Source organism: Schistocerca americana, chromosome 5 (assembly GCF_021461395.2).
Source record: "Schistocerca americana isolate TAMUIC-IGC-003095 chromosome 5, iqSchAmer2.1, whole genome shotgun sequence".
NCBI lineage: Eukaryota > Metazoa > Arthropoda > Insecta > Orthoptera > Acrididae > Schistocerca > Schistocerca americana.
The window spans coordinates 441,910,559-441,932,193 of NC_060123.1; the positions used below are offsets into that span (position 1 = coordinate 441,910,559).

General features: G+C 41.6%; 1 protein-coding gene across 1 annotated transcript in view; it reads left to right on the forward strand.

Annotated features, from left to right (window-relative positions):
* The window catches only part of LOC124615295 (COP9 signalosome complex subunit 2), a 95,989-nt gene that overhangs the window by 66,886 nt on the left and 7,468 nt on the right, over nucleotides 1-21,635 (forward strand). The window contains exon 8 of the mRNA XM_047143081.1: nucleotides 10,950-11,091. Within this exon, the coding sequence (XP_046999037.1) occupies nucleotides 10,950-11,091 (142 nt within the window). The remainder of the gene's footprint in view (nucleotides 1-10,949; nucleotides 11,092-21,635) is intronic.

Genomic DNA, 21,635 nt, shown 5'->3' on the forward strand with positions numbered 1-21,635 from the left:
ACACTGGAAAGTTTCAGATTGGTTATATTATGGTAAAAGCAGAGATTTCAAAACTGGGGTTTAAAGTTTGACATTTCCAGGGGCAGATGTGGACTCTGACCATAATATTTTGGTTGTGAAGTGAAGAGTAAAACTGAAGAAATGCTAGAAAGCTAGGGAGTTAAGATGGTGGGTCCTGGATAAATTGAAAATACCAGAGGTTGTAGACAGTTTCAAAGGAAGCATTAGTGAACAATTGACAGAAACAAGGATGTGAATACGATAGTTGAGAGATCAAATAGTAAAGGCAGGAGGAGAATCAAATAGGAAAAATAAGAGACCCAATAGAAATGCTTGGTAATACTGTATATCAAACTTCATTGACAAAAAGTGAAAATATAAAAATGCAGCACATGAAGTTGACAAAAGGGAATCTCATCAAGTCATTTCATACTCCTGATGACATGATGAATAATATCCCTCCATGCACTCCTGGTTTTTGTTTTGGTCCTCAGTCTGCCGGGGTCATTCCAGTCTTTCTTTTATGTCCTTCATCCGTCTTTTTGTTTTTTACTATGTCTTTGACTATCTGCGCATTTCATCTCTTTCTACTGAATGTCCTGCTCTCATGATATATCCAGAGTATCAGAATTTCATCTGCAGTATTTTGATCTCTGAAGATATTTTTAATTTATTTTTTCCATGGCTTTTATTTTTTACTTTTTTAATTAATGGAATCTTCAGAATCCTTCCCAAAACCCAAGTTTCAAAATAATAAGTTTTCTTGCAATCCATTTTTTTTTTAATTGTCTATGACTTCTGTCTGTATAAAAGTATGGGGAAGATCAAAGTTACAGCCATTTTTGTTTTGTTCGGTAGTGACAATTTTCTTTCCTTTATAAACTTGCTTAATTTAATCATAACTGTTCTTCCCTCCTCACTTCCTCAGTGCGGGAACTTCTTTCTGCTATTACAGACCCTAAAAATATATACACTGATGGAAAAAAATCCCAACACCACACTTAATTAATATAGAGTGATGAAATTTTGGGATTACATTTGTCTGAGTAACGCATTTAAGTAGTTAGTGTTGCAAGGTTACAGGGTAATGTAAGCATGCGAAAAGCCACTGCAAAAGTGAAATGCTGGTACATTAATAACTGGTGTAACTGCCAGTGTGTCGAATGCAAGCATGCAAATGTGTATGTAGTGTGTCATATAGGTGCCAGATGTCAGTTTGTGAGGTGGAGTTCCATGCCTGTTGCATTTAGTTGATCAATACACGGATGCTTAATGTTGGTTGTGGATAACGCTGGAGTTGTTGTCCGATGATGTCCCGTGCATGCTTGCTTGGAGACAGTTGGTGATCGAGCAGACCAAGGCAACATGCCGACACCATAGAGCACATTGTGTTACAACAGCAGTATGTGGGCGAGCATTATCTTGCTGGAAAACTCCTCCAGGAATGCTGTTCACAAATGGCAACACCATAGATCTAATCACCAGACTGACATACAAATTTGCAGTCAGGGTGCATGGGATAACCACGAGAATGGTCACGCTGTCACACAAAATTGTACATCAAACTGTTACTCCAGGTGTATGTCCAGTGTGTTTAGGCTACAGACAGCTTCGCTGCAGGTCTCACCTGGCCACCTCCTAACCAACACACAGTATTCATTGGCATCAAGGCAGAACTGTGCTTTCATCAGAAAACACAGCAGACCTCCCCTCCACTCTCCAGTGAGCTCTCGCTTGACACCATTGAAGTAACAAACAGTGGTATTTTGAGGTCAGCAAAATGCATACTACAGGGAATCTGTCTTGAAACTTTCCTTGAAATAACCGATTTGTAGTGATTTATTGTGTCACTGTGGTGCCAACTGCTGCTCAGATTGCTGCTATAGGCACAGTACTATGTGCTGTCCATAGACTGGTCTTCTTGCAACCATATCTTCCCATGACCAATGCTGCCAGCATTCGTACAGTGGCAGCATTCCTGCCAAGTCTTTCTGCAAGACCCTGGAAGGAACATTCAGCTTCTCGTATCCCTATAACACAACCTCGTTCAAACACTGTGAGCTGTTGATAGTGACACTTTTGTCATCTAAAAGGCATTCTTAACTAATGTTATCTCACAGCGTCCAATCTCAAAAGAAACTAATGCTCATCACAGTTACATTGGCTATTTAAAACAAACCTGATTTGCCTCCTCGGAGTGGTACTACTAGGGCCGCGCATATGCTACTGGCACTAAATTTCGATAGTCGTTATCTTTCAGGTGTAGAGACATGCCTACTAACTTTTGTTTATCTTGCACAACTTCTTGGTGTTCAGATTTTTTTCAATCAGTGTATTTATTGACTTACTGATTTCTTGTCCGTCCATCACCACGTGAGTCTCTGTACCTTTTGTCATAGTTTTTGCTTCTTGAAATTTGGCCTCAAGTCAGTTTTTTTCATTTTGTTTACAAATTTTTTCTGATATGCTTTAATGTCTTCTTCACTGCTTGCTGTAAGTGTTGTTTCAACCATACATCTTATGTTGAACACAATTGTTTAAAAAGTGAGATTGGCAAAGTACACAATAGCTAATCAAGGATGCCTAGAAGACAAGTCCAAGGCTATAGAAACATGTTTCAGTGGGGGGAAGGATAGATGCCACTTGCAGGAAAATGAGAGATACTATTGGGAAAATGAGAAGCAGCTGTATGAATTTTAAGAGCTCTGAGTTCTGACGGTGGTACAGTGCTCACCAAAGAAGGGAAATCTGCAAGAAGGAAACAATGTATAGAAGAGCCATACAGCAGAAATAAACTTGACGATGCTTTTGTGTAAATGGAAGAGGAATTAAATAAAAGTGAGAAAGGAGATAAGATACTGCAAGGATAATTTTATGGAGTACTGAAAGACCCAGGTCAAAACAAGGCCCATGGCATCAATATTATTACTTTAGAATTATTGAGATCCATGGCAGAGCCAAGCAAACCATACAATCTTGTGTGCAAGATGTAGTACAGGCAAAATACCCTCAGACTGTAAGAATAAAGTAATAATCCCTGTTCCAAAGAAAGCAGGTGCTGGCAGGTGTGAATATTTTTGTACCACCAGTTGAATGAATCGTGGGTGCAAAATACTGACTCAACTTATTTACAGAAGAATGGAAGACTGTTAGAAGTGACTTAAGGGAAGACCATTTTGGTTTCCAGAGAAATGTAATAACATCCTTGTCACTACGGACTATGTGACTTGACATAGAAAATCAGTTAAATAAAATAAAATCCGTGCATAACATTTGCAGGTTTAGAGAAAGTGTTAGACAGTCTTGACTAGAACTGAAATTCTGAAGTTCATTTACAATTTTTACAGAGATGTCATAGTGAGGTAGTAATTGTTAAGGGAATGAGGCAAAGTAGTAGACATCCTCGATGCTATTAAATGTGTGCATTGAACAACCAGAAAAGGGAATTAGAATTCAGGGAGAAGAAATAATAATGTTGAGGTTTGCCAAGAACATTGTAATTCTGTTATTTGTAAAGGACTAGGAGGAGCAGTTGAGCCAAAGGGACAATGTCATGAAAAGACATTAAAAGATGACATCAGCAAGTGCAATGGAATGTAGTTGAATTAATCCAGGTGATGCTGTGGAACTTAGGTTAGGAGATGACACAAAGAGTAGGAGATGAGTTTTGCTATTTGGGTAGCAAAATAATTGGTGGTGGCAGAAGTAGAGATGACATAAAGTGCAGACCGGTAATAGCAAGAAAAGCATTTCTGAAAATGCCGAATTTGTTAAGATCTAATACAAATTTCAATGTTTGGAAATCTTTCTTGAACTATCTGTGTAGAGGGTAACTTTTTATGCAAGAGATATTTGGATGCTCAGCAGTGCAGACAGGAAGAGTGTAGCAACTTTAGAAATGTGCTACTTGAAAAGAATGATGAAGACTAGATGACTATCTAATCACGAATGAGGTACTGAATGAAATAGGGGGGAAAAAGAAGTTTTGGCACAACTTGACGAAGGGAAGGGATTTGGTGATAGGACACATCCTATTACAGGAACCATAGCGGTTATAATCGAGTGTCAGGTGGAGTTTGCGTTTATGTCCTAAACTCAGTCTGTAGTGAACCTGTGCCTCTTCAAACCCCTCTTGAAGCTGTGGCTGTCAGAATAAGGATGACACAGGAAATAACGGTCTGCAATGTCTATCTTCGTCCAGATGGTGCAGTACCCCTGAATGTATTAGCTGCACTGATTGATCAATTCCCTAAACCTTTACTACTTTCGGGAGATTTTTTAATGCCGATAACCCATTTGGGATGGCGCCATGCTTACTGGCCGAGGCAGAAATGTCTCAGTTCAACCTCTGTCTCTTAAACACTGGGGCTGCCACACATTTCAGTGTGGCTCATGGTAGTTACTCGGCCATTGATTTATCAGTTTGCAACCCAGGACTTCACCCATGTATCCATTGGAGAGCACGTGATGATCTGTGTGGTAATGACCATTTCCCCATCTTCCTGTCACTGCCCCAGCATCAGTCCCACGGATGCCTGCCCAGATGGGCTTTAAACAAAGCGGACTGGGAAACTTTCACCTGTGCTGTCACCATTGAATCTCCCGCACACGGTACCATCAATGTCATGGTTGGACAGGTGACTACAACAATTGTTTTTGCGGCAGAAAACGTGATCCCTCTCTCTTTAGGGTGCCCAAGGTGTAAGGCAGTCCCTTGGTGGTTGCCGGAAGTCGCTGAAGCAATTAAGGAGAGTCAGTAGGCTCCACAGTGGCATAAGCAGCACCCTTCCCTGTAGCACCTCATAGCCTTTAAACGGCTCCGTGCCCACATTTGCCAACTTATCAAATGACGGAATCAGGACTGTTGGGAGAAATATGTCTCAACCATTGGGTGCCACACATCACCTTCCCTAGTCTGGGCAAAGATCAAACGTCTTTTTGGATACCAGGCCCCAACAGGTATCCTCGGTGTTACCATAAATGGCGTGTTATCTACCAACGCAAACGCAATTGCCGAGTACTTTCCTGAGCACTTTGCTCGAACCTCTGCATCGGAGAATTACCCCAAGCCTATCGCACACTTAAACGGTGGCTAGAAGGGAACATCCTCTCATTCACTACACGCCGCAGCAAATCGTGTAACGACCCATTTACAGAGTGGGAGCTCCTCAGTGCCCTTGCACATTGCCCTGACACAGCTCTTGGGCCTGATAGGATCCACAGCCAGATGATTAAATATCTCTCATCTGACTACAAGCGACATCTCCTCGTCATCTTCAACCAGATCTGGTGCGATGTCATCTTTCCATCGCGATGGCGGGAGAGCACAATCATTCCAGTGCTCAAACCCGGTAAAAACCCGCTTGGTGTGGAAAGCTATCAGCCTCACCAACATTCTTTGTAAACTGCTGGAACGTATGGTATGTCGGCAGTTGGATTCGGTCCTGAAGTCACGTGGCCTGCTGGCTCCATGTCAGGGCGGCTTCCTCCGGGGTCGCTCTACCACTGACAATCTTGTGTCCATCGAGACTGGCGCGTAGCAGGATGTGACATCAGCGATAACCTGCTGGGTTACACTGCGCCGCAGCACAGAACGTTATTCGCTCTGCGAACATCAAGGAGTGCGGACGCATAGCACTGGGTCTTGCTGGGCGTTGGCTTGCTACGTTCACTTGTGTTAACGTGCCTCAGCAATGCCTCTGTGACGTCTAGGTTACCGTCGTCGCTGGCGGAGCAATGTACCTGTGTATCGGAGCTTAAAAGCAATTGATATTACTTGGCTGGGCAGTTTAATAAACAGCAATTAATTGGAGGTCCAAATGTGTTTCGTGGACTTCGTCTGAACTTTACATGTGATGTACAAGCTGTGTTTGGAGGCTCAACATGGCTTACCTTGGCTGTTGTTTGGGGCAATCATGCTGACTATCGTGGCCTTGAAGCATTTCCAGATACCAATATTATTGCTTGGAAGACTTGAAGTATTGCTGAGACTACAGGACTGTTGGCTAAACAGCCTTATGGTACATTGTTTCCCAGCATGCCATTCATTTTGTCTACGAGGAAGAAGAAGAAATTAAATGCTGATGAGTATTTGTTCATATGGGCCAAAGTCGGAAATGGCAATTGTAAAATAAATATTAATGGTGACCATATGTTGTATTATAGACAATAAAAATTCCTTATCTCCTTTCCTTATCTCCTTTTTAAGAAACTATTAACAATAATCTTTATTTGAACTGGACGTAATATCTCCGACTTGGAATATTTTATCTGTGGCATTAAGTTCTTTGGCCAACATAGCGGCGCCTAAGGGCGCACGGGCCTTAGTTTTACTAGGCCCGTGATGCTGGAAAATCGCGTTAAGGTCACCTTCGGCCGCCGCTTGGCCGGAAGTTGCGGTTGCTGCTGCACGCTGAGACTGGCGCGTAACAGGATGTGATGTCAGCGATAAGCTGCTGGGTTACACTGCGCCGCAGCACGGAGCGTTATTCGTTCTGCGAACATCGAGGAGTGCGGACGCATAGCACTGGGTCTCACTGGGCGTTGGCTTGCTACGTTCACGTTTCATATCAGCGCACACTCCGCTGCATAGTGAAAATCTCATTCTGGAAATAATCAGTCATAATTTTTTTAAAATATACGTTCAATTTTTTTTAAATCCAGTTTTGTTTCTGTAAGTAAAAAAAAAAACATTGTGGGTAGAAATGTTTTGGTGGTTCAGCAGGAGCAGATACTAAGAGGTAACATAATGTAAAATTAGATACTCATATCTGTAATAGTTCCTGAGATAAGGGGTCGTATAATTTTTAAAATAGTCATTTTCGGGAAACCGACTTTAAATGTTTCATTTGCTATTAAATTGTGAATGGAGGCATGCCAGCTCCTAAAAACAGCCAGGCGCATAATCAGCATTATATGGATCCTGTTCTTGATCATCCTGCAAACCTGAAAGCTTCTTTCTTCTCCTACCTCTTACTTCTTTAGTCATTTCCTCTGTTGCACACTGGGCTTTCATGATCCTAAGTTGATCCATTCATTGGGAGGCTTGCAGTGTGTTGGCTCCTGGAGTGATACCAAGTTTCTCTAGTGCCCTAATTCTTCCCTTATCACTATCATTGAACGATGTTACAGCATCTGCATGAGCTTTGAGGTATTTGCACCATGAATCAACACCAGGTGGGCAAAGACCCTGTATAGATGTATCATCAGTGGCTAATTTTTGGGAGAATGTAGCCCACACTGCTCTTTTCATCCCGTGTAAGTCAGGTGTATTGTTTCTGATTGCTGTTCTATAATGTTGCTGGAGTTTGTCAATATTTTTGTGTGCAAGTCTCCCTTTACCATTTAGAGTCTCCACAAACTGCTTGTGGAATACCACCATTTCTGTTTACACACAGCATCCAACCTTTTAACACGAACATTGATATGAATTCATGGAATAAATAGCTGAAAACCACAGCCTTCTAGATTGAATAGTTCCAGAGACAGAGATTCTTAAGGAAGTAAGTGCAGAATGACTGGATTTTTTTAGACTTGCACTATTCAGTTTGAAATAATAAAAACTATGCTTTCAGTTGGAATTAATCAACAAATGACCCATCAAATTATTCGAGAGAGATAAAATATTATGAAGAGATAATAATTGGAAAAGATCGCTTTTTGATCAATTTCGCCATATACTTCCCTAAAGGGGCTCTGCGCTCAGGTCTGCCACCTAATCAAAGCTAGAATGCTGGGAACAGTATGTTTCAACTGTCAGATCACGTACCTCTCCTTTGCAGGTTTGTTCTAAGATCAGACGTCCCTATGGTACCAGACATGTGCACGTGTACCTGATATTACCTTGAATGTACTGTCTGCTGACCCAGATGCTGTTGCTGAACATTTTGCTCTGCATTGTGCTCGAGCCTCAGCATCGGAATCGGAGAATTATCAGCTGGCCTTTCGTGTCCTAAAACAGCAGGTGGAGTGAAAGCAATTGTCTTTCACTACTCATCACGTGGTGTCATATAATGCTTCGTTCAGCAAGTGGTAATTTGTCATGTCCTAGCCCACTGCCCCAGGGCCACACTGTATCGAGAACCAAATAGTCAAGCACCTGTTGGTGGATTGTCGCCATCATTTCCTTGCCATCTTCAATCACATATGGAGTAAGGGCAAGTTCCCATCCCAGTGGGGAGAAAGCATCATTGTCCCAGTGCTAAAATGAGGTAAGCACCGTCTAGAGATAGACAGTTACCGCCAAATAAATCTCACCAATATTCTCTGTAAGGTGCTTGAATGCATGGTGAGCTGACAGCAGTGTTGGCTCCTTGGATCTCGGGGTCTTCTGGCTCCATCCCAGGATGGTTTACGCAAGGCCATTCCACTGCTGATAACCTGGTTTACCTGGAGTCTGCCATCTGAATAGCTTTGCTCAACTTCAGCATCTTACAGCCATCTTCTTTGACCTGCAAAAGACTTATGACACCACTTGGTGACACTATACCCTTGCTACCTTACACAAGTGCAGTCTCTGGGATCGGCTCCCAATTTGTATCCAGAACTTCCTGTTGCACTGTATGTTTCAGTTTCAATTTGGTACTTCCCACAGTACCCCCATATCCAAGAGAGTGGGATCCCACAGGGCTCTTTACTTAGTGTCCCTCTCTATCGACGTCAAAGGTCTAGCAGCAGCTGTGGGGTCCCCAGTTTCACCCTCCTTGGATGCTGATGACTTTTTCCTCTACTATTCCTCCTCTAGTATGGGTATCACTGAACATAGACTGCAAGATGCCATTCAAAAGGTGCAGTCATGGGCCCTCATTCATAGCTTTTCATTTTCAGCTGTCAAGACTCACGTCATGCATTTCTATCAACATTGTACCCACAACCAGAACTTTACCTCGTTGTTGTGAAGAGTTGTTGCTTTCTAGGACTGGTCTTTGATTCTCGGTTGGTACAGATTCCCCATGTTCACCATCTTAAGTGGTTGTGCTGACTGCACTTTAAGGCCTGATAAATCTCATCTTGATTATGAGGGTCTGTCTTATGGTTCAGCATCACCCTCAGCATTGAGGATACTGGATCCAACGCACCACTGTGGGGTTCAGCTTGTGACAGGAGCCTTTGGAACTAATCCTGTGAACAGCTTACTCGTGGAGGCTGGGTCCCTCCATTATGGATCAGGCATCAACAACAACTTGTCGATCATGCTACCCATGTTCACAGCTCCCCTAAGCAACCGAACTACCGTCTCCTCATTCCAAACACAGAAATCCATCTCCCGCAGCGGAGACCCAGATCAGGGATTATGATCACTATTCCATTTGCTCTTCCACCTCTCTTCCAAACCCAATCACGTACACCTCCATGGTGCATCCCTCTGCCACAGCTTCATCCTGACCTACCACATGATCCGAAAGACTTGGTCCCTCCACCACCAATTTTTCTCCAACCTTGGAGCATCTCGAAGGTTGCTGGTGGTGTAGGCTTTGCTTATACCCTCACGGGACGTACTGAACTGCACTCCTTGTTGGATGGCTGTAGTGTTTCCATTGCTGAGTTGGTAGCCGTCTCTCATGCTCTGAAACATATTCATTCCTGTGTCGGTGCGTCCTTTCTCATCTGGAGCGTGCCCTTGAGCAGTTTGCAAGCTCTCGACTAGTGTTACCCTTGCCAGCCCATGGTCATTGCTATTCAGGACTCCCTGTATGCCCTCGAGCAATGTGGACACTCGGTGACTTCTGTCTGGGCCCCGGACCACTTCAGGATACCCGGCAATGAACTCAGTGATAGCCTGACCAAACAGGCCACCAGTAATCAGCCTCCTGAGATAGGTATTTTGGAAGCAGACCTCAGATCGTATTATGCTGCCAAGTTTTAAGAAATTTGGAATGGCTTACTCTGACTTCACCAAACTAACTCTGGGTGATGAAGGAGACTATGAATCTTGGAAGTCATCCACGCACACATCTTAGAAGGACTGTAATGTCCTTTGCCGGCTCCTCATCAGCCATAATTGGCCGACTCATAAGTCACCTCCTCTGTTGCAAGGACCCACCCCACTGTCGTTGTGCTTCCTGTTTGCCAGTGGTCCACATTCTGCTGGATTGTTCCAACCTATCCACCCTGCGACCCTCTCTTAATCTCCCTGACTCGATACCCCTGGTCTTAGGACATGATGCCTCAACAGCTGGCTTAGTTTTACATTTTATTTGTGAAGTAAGCTTTTACCACTCTCTTTAAGGAAATGCACTTAACCTTATTGGCCCATTGAGGGGTTGGCAGAACACTGTTGCCTCTTCTGCCCAGACTGGGCTGTGGCTATCTGGGCTTGGTGGTCCAACCTGGTCATCACCTTACCTGCTCTTGTACTCTTCTTCCCCCCTCTCACATGATCCATCAGACTTGTTCATCTTTTGTCTCTCTGTGCATTTTTTGACCCATCCATGTTGCTAATCTTTTGCAGGAAATTTTTGAGTGGAGTACCTGTGGTAAGTGGTGGGGGCTGAGGGATGTATGTCCCCTCATTGCACATTGCTTTTGGGAGCTTCTGGCTGCTCACTAGATGGGGCAACTTGTCTGCCTTTCTTCGTCTGTCTCCCTTTTTTGTGTTTGTCCTTTATCTCACCTTTGTTGGTGTTTCATAGACCTTTGTATTCTATTCCCCTGGCTTTTGTGTGGTAGGTTATCTCTGATCTACAGTCATTTAGATGTGTTTGCCTGAGGAAAAAGGCTGATTACCTGGTAGTTTGGTCCCTTTAATCATCCAGCCAATGAGTAACCTGTAGCTCAAGTAGAAGATAAGAATTGATAAATGAAACTTAACTGCAAAATATATATATCTGTGTGTGTGTGTGTGTGTGTGTGTGTGTGGAGCATACTGTTTGTGATGATGATGATGATGATGATGATGATGATTTCCCCTCACAATTTCAGCAATTTGTTATTGTAATTTTTGGTTCCAGATCTGTTGCGGAATATAAGAACACAAGTACTTATTAAGCTCATCACACCATACACACGAATTCACATCCCTTTTATCTCTAAAGAGCTGAATATTGATGCAAGTGAAGTTGAGAGCCTACTGGTGTCCTGCATTCTGGACAGGTAAGCTTAGCGAAACATTACTGATAAAATCTAAAGAAATGGCATAATACGGATCTACTAAGTACCCTGTAGTAAATGTTGATCGCACCAGCAAAAGTAGATTATCACAGCAGCTCTTTTTGAGCAGACTGTTTGCAACATTAACACTGAAAATATCACTACAATTTGTAAGTGCACCTAAATGTTATATTTTAGTGATTAAAATGCTGCTGCATAAGTTAAAGGTAGTTAAAAGTTCAGTTTTAGTGCATCTGCAGCTGTAAGTGTGTTAGTATGTGTGTGTTTGTAGCAACAAAGTGTATTTTGTTAAAATGTTGGTTTATTTTTATGCTGGGGTAGTGAATATAACGTAACCATGTCTCAGTCTCTACCATAGTGACAGTTAAACTATGCATGCAAACACATCTTTGCTCTTCAAACATGTAGTACCTTAAATTTTAGCTTATTCTGTAATATTTAATACACTATCTGACAAAAAATGGAGACATGCAGAAGGGGAGGAGGAAATAAATTGAAATTTCATAGGTAGAGATTGTATGTGATGGTGTTTCAGTAATAACAAAATTGAACCAAATTTACAAAGAACTTAGCAGTGGAGCCCACTTATCAGTATGAGACTGCACCCTTTCTGTCCTGGGTGCATGAACTGATTATGCTGGGAAACATGTCATATAGCTGTTGCATCCTATCCTGAGGCAGGCTGGACCGCAGTTGTTAAAATTGGTTCTCGATATCCAGAACACTGACATTGGGACAAAGTTGACATCCTGACTGATGCTGCATATTTTGTCAGAGACAGGTCTGGGGATCTTGCTAACTATGGGAGTACCTCAACATCACACAGGCAGTTCATTGAGACATGTGCCATGTGTGGATGAGCATTCCCTGTTGAGAACTGGTACCACGATACTGTTGCATGAGAGGTTACACTTTTAAGATGCAAGGTGTCCATGACATTTAAAGGTTACTTATCTGTGAGTCCTATTCTGCACTTGGTGTATCAATGAAGATAGTTCATTGGTTTGCTGTAATATGAGTTTTATGGAAAATATTCCAATAACATATACCACACAACTTGTAATTAATGCGACTTTGTTCACATTTATTTTGACTATTAGCAACATGAAGACCAGTTTGGCCCTCAAATGAAATGTTTATCTCAGGCAGGCTCTTCCAACAGCCTGTTAATCTGTATGACAGTGGCAAACTACCTAAAGTGCACTTTCACATATGAAGTCTCACAGTTTAACATCAAAATTGGCTTTCAATTACGTGGTCATTGAATACAATAAACTTTCTGATCACTTACAGAAATGAACACAGACGTGACCAGAACCGCTCGTACAGCTGTATCGTGGTACCAGTTTCCAACAGAACAAGGATTTTATTGACAGAATGAATCAGATTCATGATGTTTCTACGAGAGCTGTTCAATAAAGAATGATCATAATTTTTTATTTTATTTTACAACATACCTTTACTCATCCTCACAACTTTGATGGTCCTTTTCAAATTAGTCTCCCATGAATGCGATGCACTTGTCCCAGCGTTTCTGCCAGTCTTCAAATACATGCTGGAAACCATTTTCCTTCATTCAAAATTGGCTCCGCAGCCTTCACCACTGCTTCTGATGACTGATAATGCCTCCCACGAAGGCGTTTCTTCTTGTTAGGAAATAGAAAAAAAGTTACATGAGGCTAAATCTGGGTTATAGGGAGGGTGAGGGATGCACTTCACATTGATTTTTGCAAGATTTCAATAACAACAGTAGCAATATGTGGCCGCGCATTATTGTGGTGCAGCATCCAGCCTGGTTCACGGAAATGTGGTCTTTTGTGCATGATATGGACTTGGAATGTTTTCAGGACATCCCTGTAGTATTGTCCAGTTACTGACGTGTGTGCAGGTACAACAGGCTGATAAACCATTCCATGAATATCAAAAATGAGATGGCCATAACTTTCCCAGCAGAAGCAACCACTTTTGCTTTTTTGGGGGTTGGTGATGGATATTTCCAAACTGAGCTTTGCTGTTTCCTCTCAGGATCAAAATGATGTAGCCAAGTTTCATCAGCAGTGATTACATTTGAAAGAAACTCTGGATCTTCCTCTAATATCAGCTTCAACTGCTTGCAGATCAGCACGTGAATGTTCTTTTGTTTGGGAACCAACAGTTGTGGAACCCATCGCGCACAAACACGTGTCACATGTAATTTTTTTGTCACCAATGTGTGGGTGGCACCCAATGAAATGTTCAGTATTTCAGAAAGTGTTCTTAAGGTAATTCATTGATCCTCTCTCACGATGACAGCAGCAGTGTTGATGTTTTCTTCCGTTAGAGCAATAACTGGAGCACTGTGTCCACTTTCCTTTGAAATTGATTGTCTCCCTTTTTTAAACATTTTAAACCATCTTCGAGCTGTGCTGTAGGGAAGAAAAGACTCAGCTGAAGATTTGTTGAGATGAAAGCAGAATTTCAAAGCCACATATTGTTCCTCACGTGTTACCTCCATTGCAGCAATAGGCGATACTGAACACATCTGACCTTGCCTGCCTCTCATAGGCGGGAACCAGGTGTCTCAACATTGAAAATATTACGGCGTGTTTGTTGCACATTAAGCTAACAGAATATCATAAGATTAAATTTCAGTGCGAGAAATTATGATCATTCTTTGTATTGATGTCGTGTATTGATTGGGCACGGGCTAAAGAGTTTTGGGTGGAGTGTGCTATTTAAGGACTTGTGTATGAATGCTTTTGGGTTTGTGAAACTACATATTTGTCTGAAGAACCTGTATGTTTGAATTTACTAATTTTGTAAACTAAATGTCTCAACAAAGATGTGATTTACAAAGTATGTAGTGAGTTAATAAAATACAAAAGATCACTGAACTGTTTTGTATGTCTGTGCTGATAATTATTAATTTATAAATACGGTTGTCATATTGAAAATTATTATAATTTATGCAAGTTCTTAATTTATTAATGAAGGATGTCATTAGGTCCAGAAAAATTACAGCAGCAAAAGCATAGTGTCAAACTTTATAACTAAGCAGGTATAATGGCACAAAAGGCAATAGTAGTTTTGTGTTTCTAAACTTCAGTACCAATTATCTTTTAAAGTACTTAGTTTCAGTAAAATTTAAACATGTTATTGTAAAGTCTGGAGTCATGGATCTCCAGTGATATGTTTTGACATGTTCACATTGAATGATTCTCAGTTAAAATTCTGTATTCCATTTTGTAGTAAGATTTTCAGGCAGTAGTAACTTCTAATCAGAATGATTTCTAGTAAAATTAAATGTCCTATTGTAATCAGCATGTGAGTAATTGCAGCCTGAATAATGAGTTTGCATAAATTTACACGAAGTGCCATGTGATTAACATTTTGAAAGATTCAAGCATATATTACACATACATTATGCAGAAGAGTAAATTAAAAATCAGTACAACAGAAATAATTATTAGTAGTAGTGGAACAGTAGCAGCTGGTCCCAGCTTGCTATGTTGTAACATACAGTTGTGCTATCGGAGTTCCCTCATCCACTACCAGTCATGACCTGAAGTCACATCCTATGGCTCCTGAGGGGGCTCATGACAGTTATGTACATGCGCAGTGAGCACAGGACCCCCAGCTATTGCTGCAGTCTCTCATCTCAGACTATCTATGCTTCTTTTGCTTACTTCTCACAGTAGCAGCCTTTGATGTGCACCTGGCTATCCCCCAGGTTCTGCATGTCATTTATTTTAAATAACCTTTGGGCTGAAGCAATTTTTGTTCCTCTTCTGGATGGACCTTTATTGTAATTTTTTATGTAGTGTGGACAGACTGTGGAAAAACACCTTAAATAATTCCTACTGCATGCAGTGTTATAGATCACCTGCACACAGTACCTGCGTAGTCTTGTACGCTTGAAAGACAACATGGTAGCCAATCTGATGTGGTGAGATCTTTATGTATCCTTTTGGTAGAGGCCCCAACACCACAGAAGCACACTGGTGTTCCTGAGCTGCTAGGTCCCAGTGCATGCCACGGATGAGATATGAGTCTTCCTGGGGCATCAGGACTCCCAGCAATGTCTCTTGTGCCAAATGTTCTTTACTGTGACTGGGTGGCACCTGTGGGGAGAACACTTGACTGGAGCTGGTAGCATCAAGGCTGGTGCGTCGCACACGATGTGTACCAAATTAAACCAAAACATTGGCCATTCTGACGTGGCTATTTCATCAGAGAGGTATAGAAATTTCAATGTGTGCAGTTATAATACTACTGATTTCCCTACTCTGGCTGCCTTGTGGGTAGGAGGAACAAGTCAAATGATAGGGATGAGACAATTTATCCAGTATATGATGTATACTCAAACAGATGGAGATACTTTTACTGCGACAAAACCATTATTTTCTATGGAACACATTGAAAATAAATTTGAAGCAATTGAGTCTCTGAGAAAAATCCGCAATGGATCGTTATTGGTTAAAGCCTCCACTGCTGCACAGCCTGCAGCTTTTGAGGCATATGAATGAGTGGGTGATATACTAGTGACCAGTGCTCCACATAAAACTGTGAATATGGTCCAAGGAGTCATCTGCCAGAGAGACCTTACCCTCCAGACAGATGAGAAGCTAGGAGCTAATCTGGAGTGGCAAGTCGTATATTTCATTCAGCATTTACAAAAAGATCCCAAGGATAACCAGACATTCAGTTCTTCTGTAGTTTTAAGATGCTACTGACTTTTAAAGAAATAGTTCTATAACAGCTGTGGATAAGACAAGACACGTTTTCACATCTCCTACCAGTCAGGAACACTAATCGTTGCCAGGAAAATGTATTGTTTTTTATGGTGCTGCTGATAGCTGTAAACAGAGCCCTCTGTTTTTTAAATGGGTCTTCCTTGACTGATTTTTAATACATAGTGACTCAGTGGGCTATCTCCAGGTCATTGGCCAACATTACTCTTTACCCTGTGGTCTCTGCTATTCATCACTTTCCTGCTGAATTCAGTCATACTGACTGCTCGATTGTCTTTCTCAGAGTCACAAGTCATGTAGATTTTCCAGGGAATGAAGTGGCAGAGCGTTTTGCTAGAGAAGCAATCCCCCTCCCTCACTCACTTCGACAATCACAAGTGCTGATTTTTCGGTGCAAATAAGACCTCTTTGCACTTGAAGATGGAATTACATCTGTCTCTAACAATCTCTGCACCATCAAGGACTACTGCTACATGCCACTGCTCCTTCCGTTCCTCCTGGAAGGAATCAACCATCCTATGTTGCCTCTGCATTGGTCATACCAGGCAAACCCATAGCTTTTGTTATGTAACAAGCCTTGCAGACATTGGCTCATATCCCCCCCTTCCTTCTGGCCCTCAGTGCTAATCATTATGTTCTGAATTCCTTGCCTCCAGTATTAGCAGGCAATTCATGGACACTTGATCTGGTTTTCCACTTTCTTCATGAAAGTGGTTTTTATTCTCAGATGTAAGGTTTTAACCTATCTTCAGGGTGGTTGTGGTTGGGGCATCATCCCTCACTGCATCTTGTGTCTGTGGGACCCTTCCTCCTTGACCAGTTAACTCTTTCGTCCCTCTTTTACTGTTTTAATTGCTGTTAGATGCACTTTGCCTCCTTTTCTGCTGCTTTTGTTTACCTTTTTAGGGGTAGTACTCTATTGAATAGTGGGCACTCCTTATTCCTTGACTGTAATGGATCATGGGTGGGACAGCTGTGGGTGTGACACCTCTCATTGTGCACGGAGCCCCAGGGACACCCACCTGCTGCTCTGTCTACTTCTCTCATATCGGGGGTTTTTTTTTTTTTTTAAAAATTGACCAACTCATGTCCATTGTGTTTCAGCCTTCTCATTTTTAATGTTCTGAATCTGCTCTACAAAGCATTCTTTGCTCTGTGTTTGTCTGTGACCTTCAGTGGGCTGGCAGTGGTTGGATGTGGGCGAGGTCTCTGTCTCCTTGGTCAAGTCCTGGGAGACCCCTTGGCTACTGTGACTTCATGTCTGCATGACCCATACACTTCTCCATAAATACTAGTATTGCCTTCATTGTCTTAATTTTATAGCTCCTCTGTACTTTTGTCATCAGAACACATTCCTGGTGGACATCACTAATTTTGAAATAACTTGGATTGAGAGAGACTGATGACCTACCTTTTTAGTCTCTTAAACCTCAACCAACAAATCCTAACCAATGGCTCCCAGTACCATGATGCTAGGAGTAACATTACTGTGACTCTCCAAAACATTGAAAAATGGGACCTTTTACCATGTCACTGCCATATTCATTGACAGTAGTCATACAAGTTAGCACAGTTCATCGCTAAACACCATTCATCCGTATTCCATGATTCCTGGTCACAGCACCACTCCGATAGCATAAGTTTGTGTAACTGAGTAAATGGCAGCCTATACCTGGGGGTGAAAATTCCGTAGTCCAGATGTTGCTAGTCTCAGAGCAATGGTATGGGATGATGTAGAACATTGTAGGGAGTCCATTACTTGTTCTCAGAAGACAGGTGCAGATATAAAGGAATTACAATGTGATTCGTGCACAATATGGCGATCCTCCCTTCAGATAGTCAGACTTGGTTGACCGGAACCTTGTCGACATCAGGTCACTGTCACATCTGAATGCCTCACGTATCTGGATATTGCGTGATTCAACTGGCTGACCAAATGGGTGCACATAATGAGACCCCTTTCAAACTCTGTCAGGTGCTGATAAATGTTGTCTCACACAAGTACATGGCATATATGTCCTTCACAGTGATCACTCAACAACTGACATGGACTTGTTAGCAACACTAAACAGAAATAACACCAATGCACACTTTTTGCCATTCAACCTCTCATGGAGAATTGCAACTCAAATCATTTACATATGTGCTAATGATGTGTATGAAGTTACACTGATGTCTGACCATGCCTTTTGACTTCTTCACTTTTTTGTCATGCATCACATCTTGATGATTCTTCTGTAGATTACATGCCAGTAGCCTAAGCCAGCATTTGTGGGGGGGAGGGGGGGGGGGGGAATTAATTGCAATTTCTTGTAGAACAGTGTCACTAAATTATATGTATATCAGTTAATCAGGCAGGCGGTGAGGCAATTGGTCAGTCAGTTAGTAATTTGCATGTTTCATGGTTCATAGTAGCGACTTCTCACTATGCTATGGAGTCAGTCAGTTTCACAATTGTAGTACACTTTGCCGGAAAAAAATGTGGCATGCCAACAGTGACTCTCTCTCTCTCTCTCTCTCTCTCTCTCTCTCTCTCTCTCTCTCTCTCTCTCTCTCCTCCTTTTTACAACCCCCCCCCCCCCCTCCAACACCACACTCAAATAAACTACACATTCCACAATTCTCCTGTGGAGTAGGAGCATTTTCAAGCATGTATCAGGTATGTTTCCAGCTTGAACTTAATTTTATCATCTACGAGCCTTTTGCTCATGGCTTTACCTGCGTACTAGTTAAACATACATTGCACACAGTGCCTCCTCCTCCCCCAATTTCTGCCCATCTCCTTCTCCCATCTCTCTGCCAATACACTTATCCCCTGTCTTCCCACCTTGACCCCGCTGCCCTGTCTGCCCACACCTTGTTCCTGCCCCCTGCCCCCCCCCCCCTCCTCCGCTCTGCACACTCCCTCTCCCTCCAGATCTCTGTCAATAGTCTCCATCCGTCTCCTCCTGCCCCAATCACCTTACACCTCCTCCCCGCCCTCTCTCCATCGATCTCCTCCTCCTCCTCCTCCCCTCTGTCTGTCCGCTCCTCTATCCATCTCGAAGTCTCACCAGCAATGCACACCTGGATGAATAGCTCTGCATAACAGATTGATAAAATAGGTGACACTACTGCAACACACCTGTCATGGCAGGCACCCTACACGTCAAGGGCTGGGAAGCCTTTTTCCATGTGATGTATGGGCTGCGTTAGTGAAACCGTCGATAAGACAAACCGATAATGCTACTATTACTACTACACAAGAAGACTGTCTTACAGGGAAGCCTATATGCAGGGGCTAAAAAATGTGGTTGCCCATATCTCCACTAGTATTGGAGATCAGAGGCTATAAATACTACAGTGCCAATCCTTGTGAAGTTTGTTTTTTGTGTGCCATTTTTCGTTAAAATTGATCCAGAGGATTTACGTCACTGGGTAGACGATCAAACATCTTTATGTCTAAATACCTCATTTGTTTCTGTGCCACAACAAGGCCAAGTGATAGATAGTGTAAATAATTTCAACTTCTAGTGTTGTATTTATGAGTCTTAACAGTTATTTTGAAACATTGATTGATTGTTGACAACAGACCTCATTAGAGAAATCCGTGAGGCTGTTTTTATATGCCCAACTGTGTAAAGATCTGTCAATAAGGGATTCTAGATGGACATCACATATTATCCTTATCATGGCTCCTGTGGAGCAAGCACTTCTAGGGGACTGATGACCACAGAAGTTAAGTCCCATAGTGCTAATGTACTTAACAACCATTTCTTAAGTGTAGGTGAAAAAAATTGTGAGAATAGTTCAAAAGAAAAAGCCAAGCAGTACATGGAAGAGTCAGTTTTGGAAAAACCTAGTCAGTTTTGGGAAATCTTAGTTAGATTAATTTTCATCTAACAACCTCTTGTGAAAGAAGCAAAATCATTAAATCTTTGAAAAATAAATGTTCTGTTGGAGTAGATGACATCTCTAACAAGATATCACAACAATGTGGGGCAGTTACAGCTGATGTTCTGAGTCACAAATGTAATGCATCACTAACTCAAGATATTTTCCCAGACAGGTTAAAATATGCCAGTGTCAAGCCTGTCTACAAACAAAGGGGACACCATAGATGTCAGTAATTACCTCCCAGTATCCTTGGTTACAGCATTTTCAAAAATCCGCAAGAAAGTAATGTACTCAAGTGTGATTAGCCATCTCGACCGTAATGGAATACTTAGTAAATCACTTTTCATATGTCAAAAATGCTGTTCCACTGAGACTACAATATACAGTTGCACTGCCCACATAATAGTCTAGAAATAGTAAACTGTCACGAGTAGGAATTTTCTATGACTTACCCAAATCAGTTGAGAAATTACGTTAGAGAAATTACAATTCTATGGTATAAATGGATCAGCATGTGAGTAGTTAGTCATTTCTACACATAAGGAAGCAAGAAGTTTCTTTATGTGGTTTAACTGATTTAAGAAAGTTTCCCTCTTCATCTAACTGGGGTGAAATTACATTAGGTGTTCCATAGGGTTTGATCTTGGGTCCCCCTTTTGTTCTTGATGTATAGGAATGACCGCTCTTCTTAACTGAAACAAGAAGCTAAATTGACACTGTCTGACAATGATACGATCATTATTAATCCAGTAAAAGAAACTCCAATAGCAAATGATACAAATAATGTATTTGGAAAAGTTATTGATTGGTTTTCCGTGAATGGACTTGCTCTGAACTTTGAAAAACGCAGTACATCCGATTATCTACTCAAGGAGCACAGTTCCTTCAACAAATATAACACGTCAACAGAAGTCAATAGCCAGAGTAGAGCATACTAAGTTTTTGACTGTATATGTAGATGAGACTCTTTGTTGAAAAATTCATATTTTGGGTCTCCTCAAGTGACCAGGTTCAGCAACTTTCGCAATCGGAATAATTGCCAATTTTGAGGATATAGAAATTAATAACCTAACATACTTTTCATACTTCCACTCTCTGATGTCATATGGAATGATATTGTGGGCTGGTTCAACACTTGGGCAAAAAGTATTCATTGTTCAAAAGAAAGTGGTTACAATAATATGTGGGGCTCATAGTCATACATCTTGGAGGCATCTGTTTGAAAGGCTAGAAATTCTTACAACAGCCTCACAGTACATTTGTTCAGTAATGAAATTTGTTCTCAACAATACTGATCAGTTTAAAAACAACAATGACATTCATGCGTATAATACCAGAAGAAAGAAAGACTTTAACTATCCTCAGCTTAACCTGTCTTTGGCACAGGAAGGGGTAAAATATGCTGCTGTAAAACTTTTCAATAAATTACAAGATGAAATAAAATGTCAGACAGACAGCGGTAATAGTTTCAAAAATAAATTGAAATCATTTCCCCTGGAAATCTTCTTCTGTACCACAGATAAATTCTTTAATAGAAATAAATAAACCTGTACGTATAATATATGCATTTTGTGCCACTTAAGGGAATGGGGTAGGTAATAAAAAATTTTAAGCTACCCCCCCCCCCCCCCCCTCTTTGATTCATGTGTGCATTTCTTATGCACTTGTCATTTCCTCCTCATAATCATCACTGAGAGATTGATCAATGGAACAAGTAACTAACTACACCACTTCATTTGGCACTATCCACCATTGTCCATCTTTTTGATATTTTGAATTTATGTACATTCTAGCTATTCTTCTCTCAGCTTTTAGGATTTTTGTTGGTTCTGTTTTTCTAGGTAACTTTTAAAAGAGTTTGACTTCCTTATGTCACCTCTGGTTGAACCACCGCCTTGTAATGTTTTAATTTAATTTTGA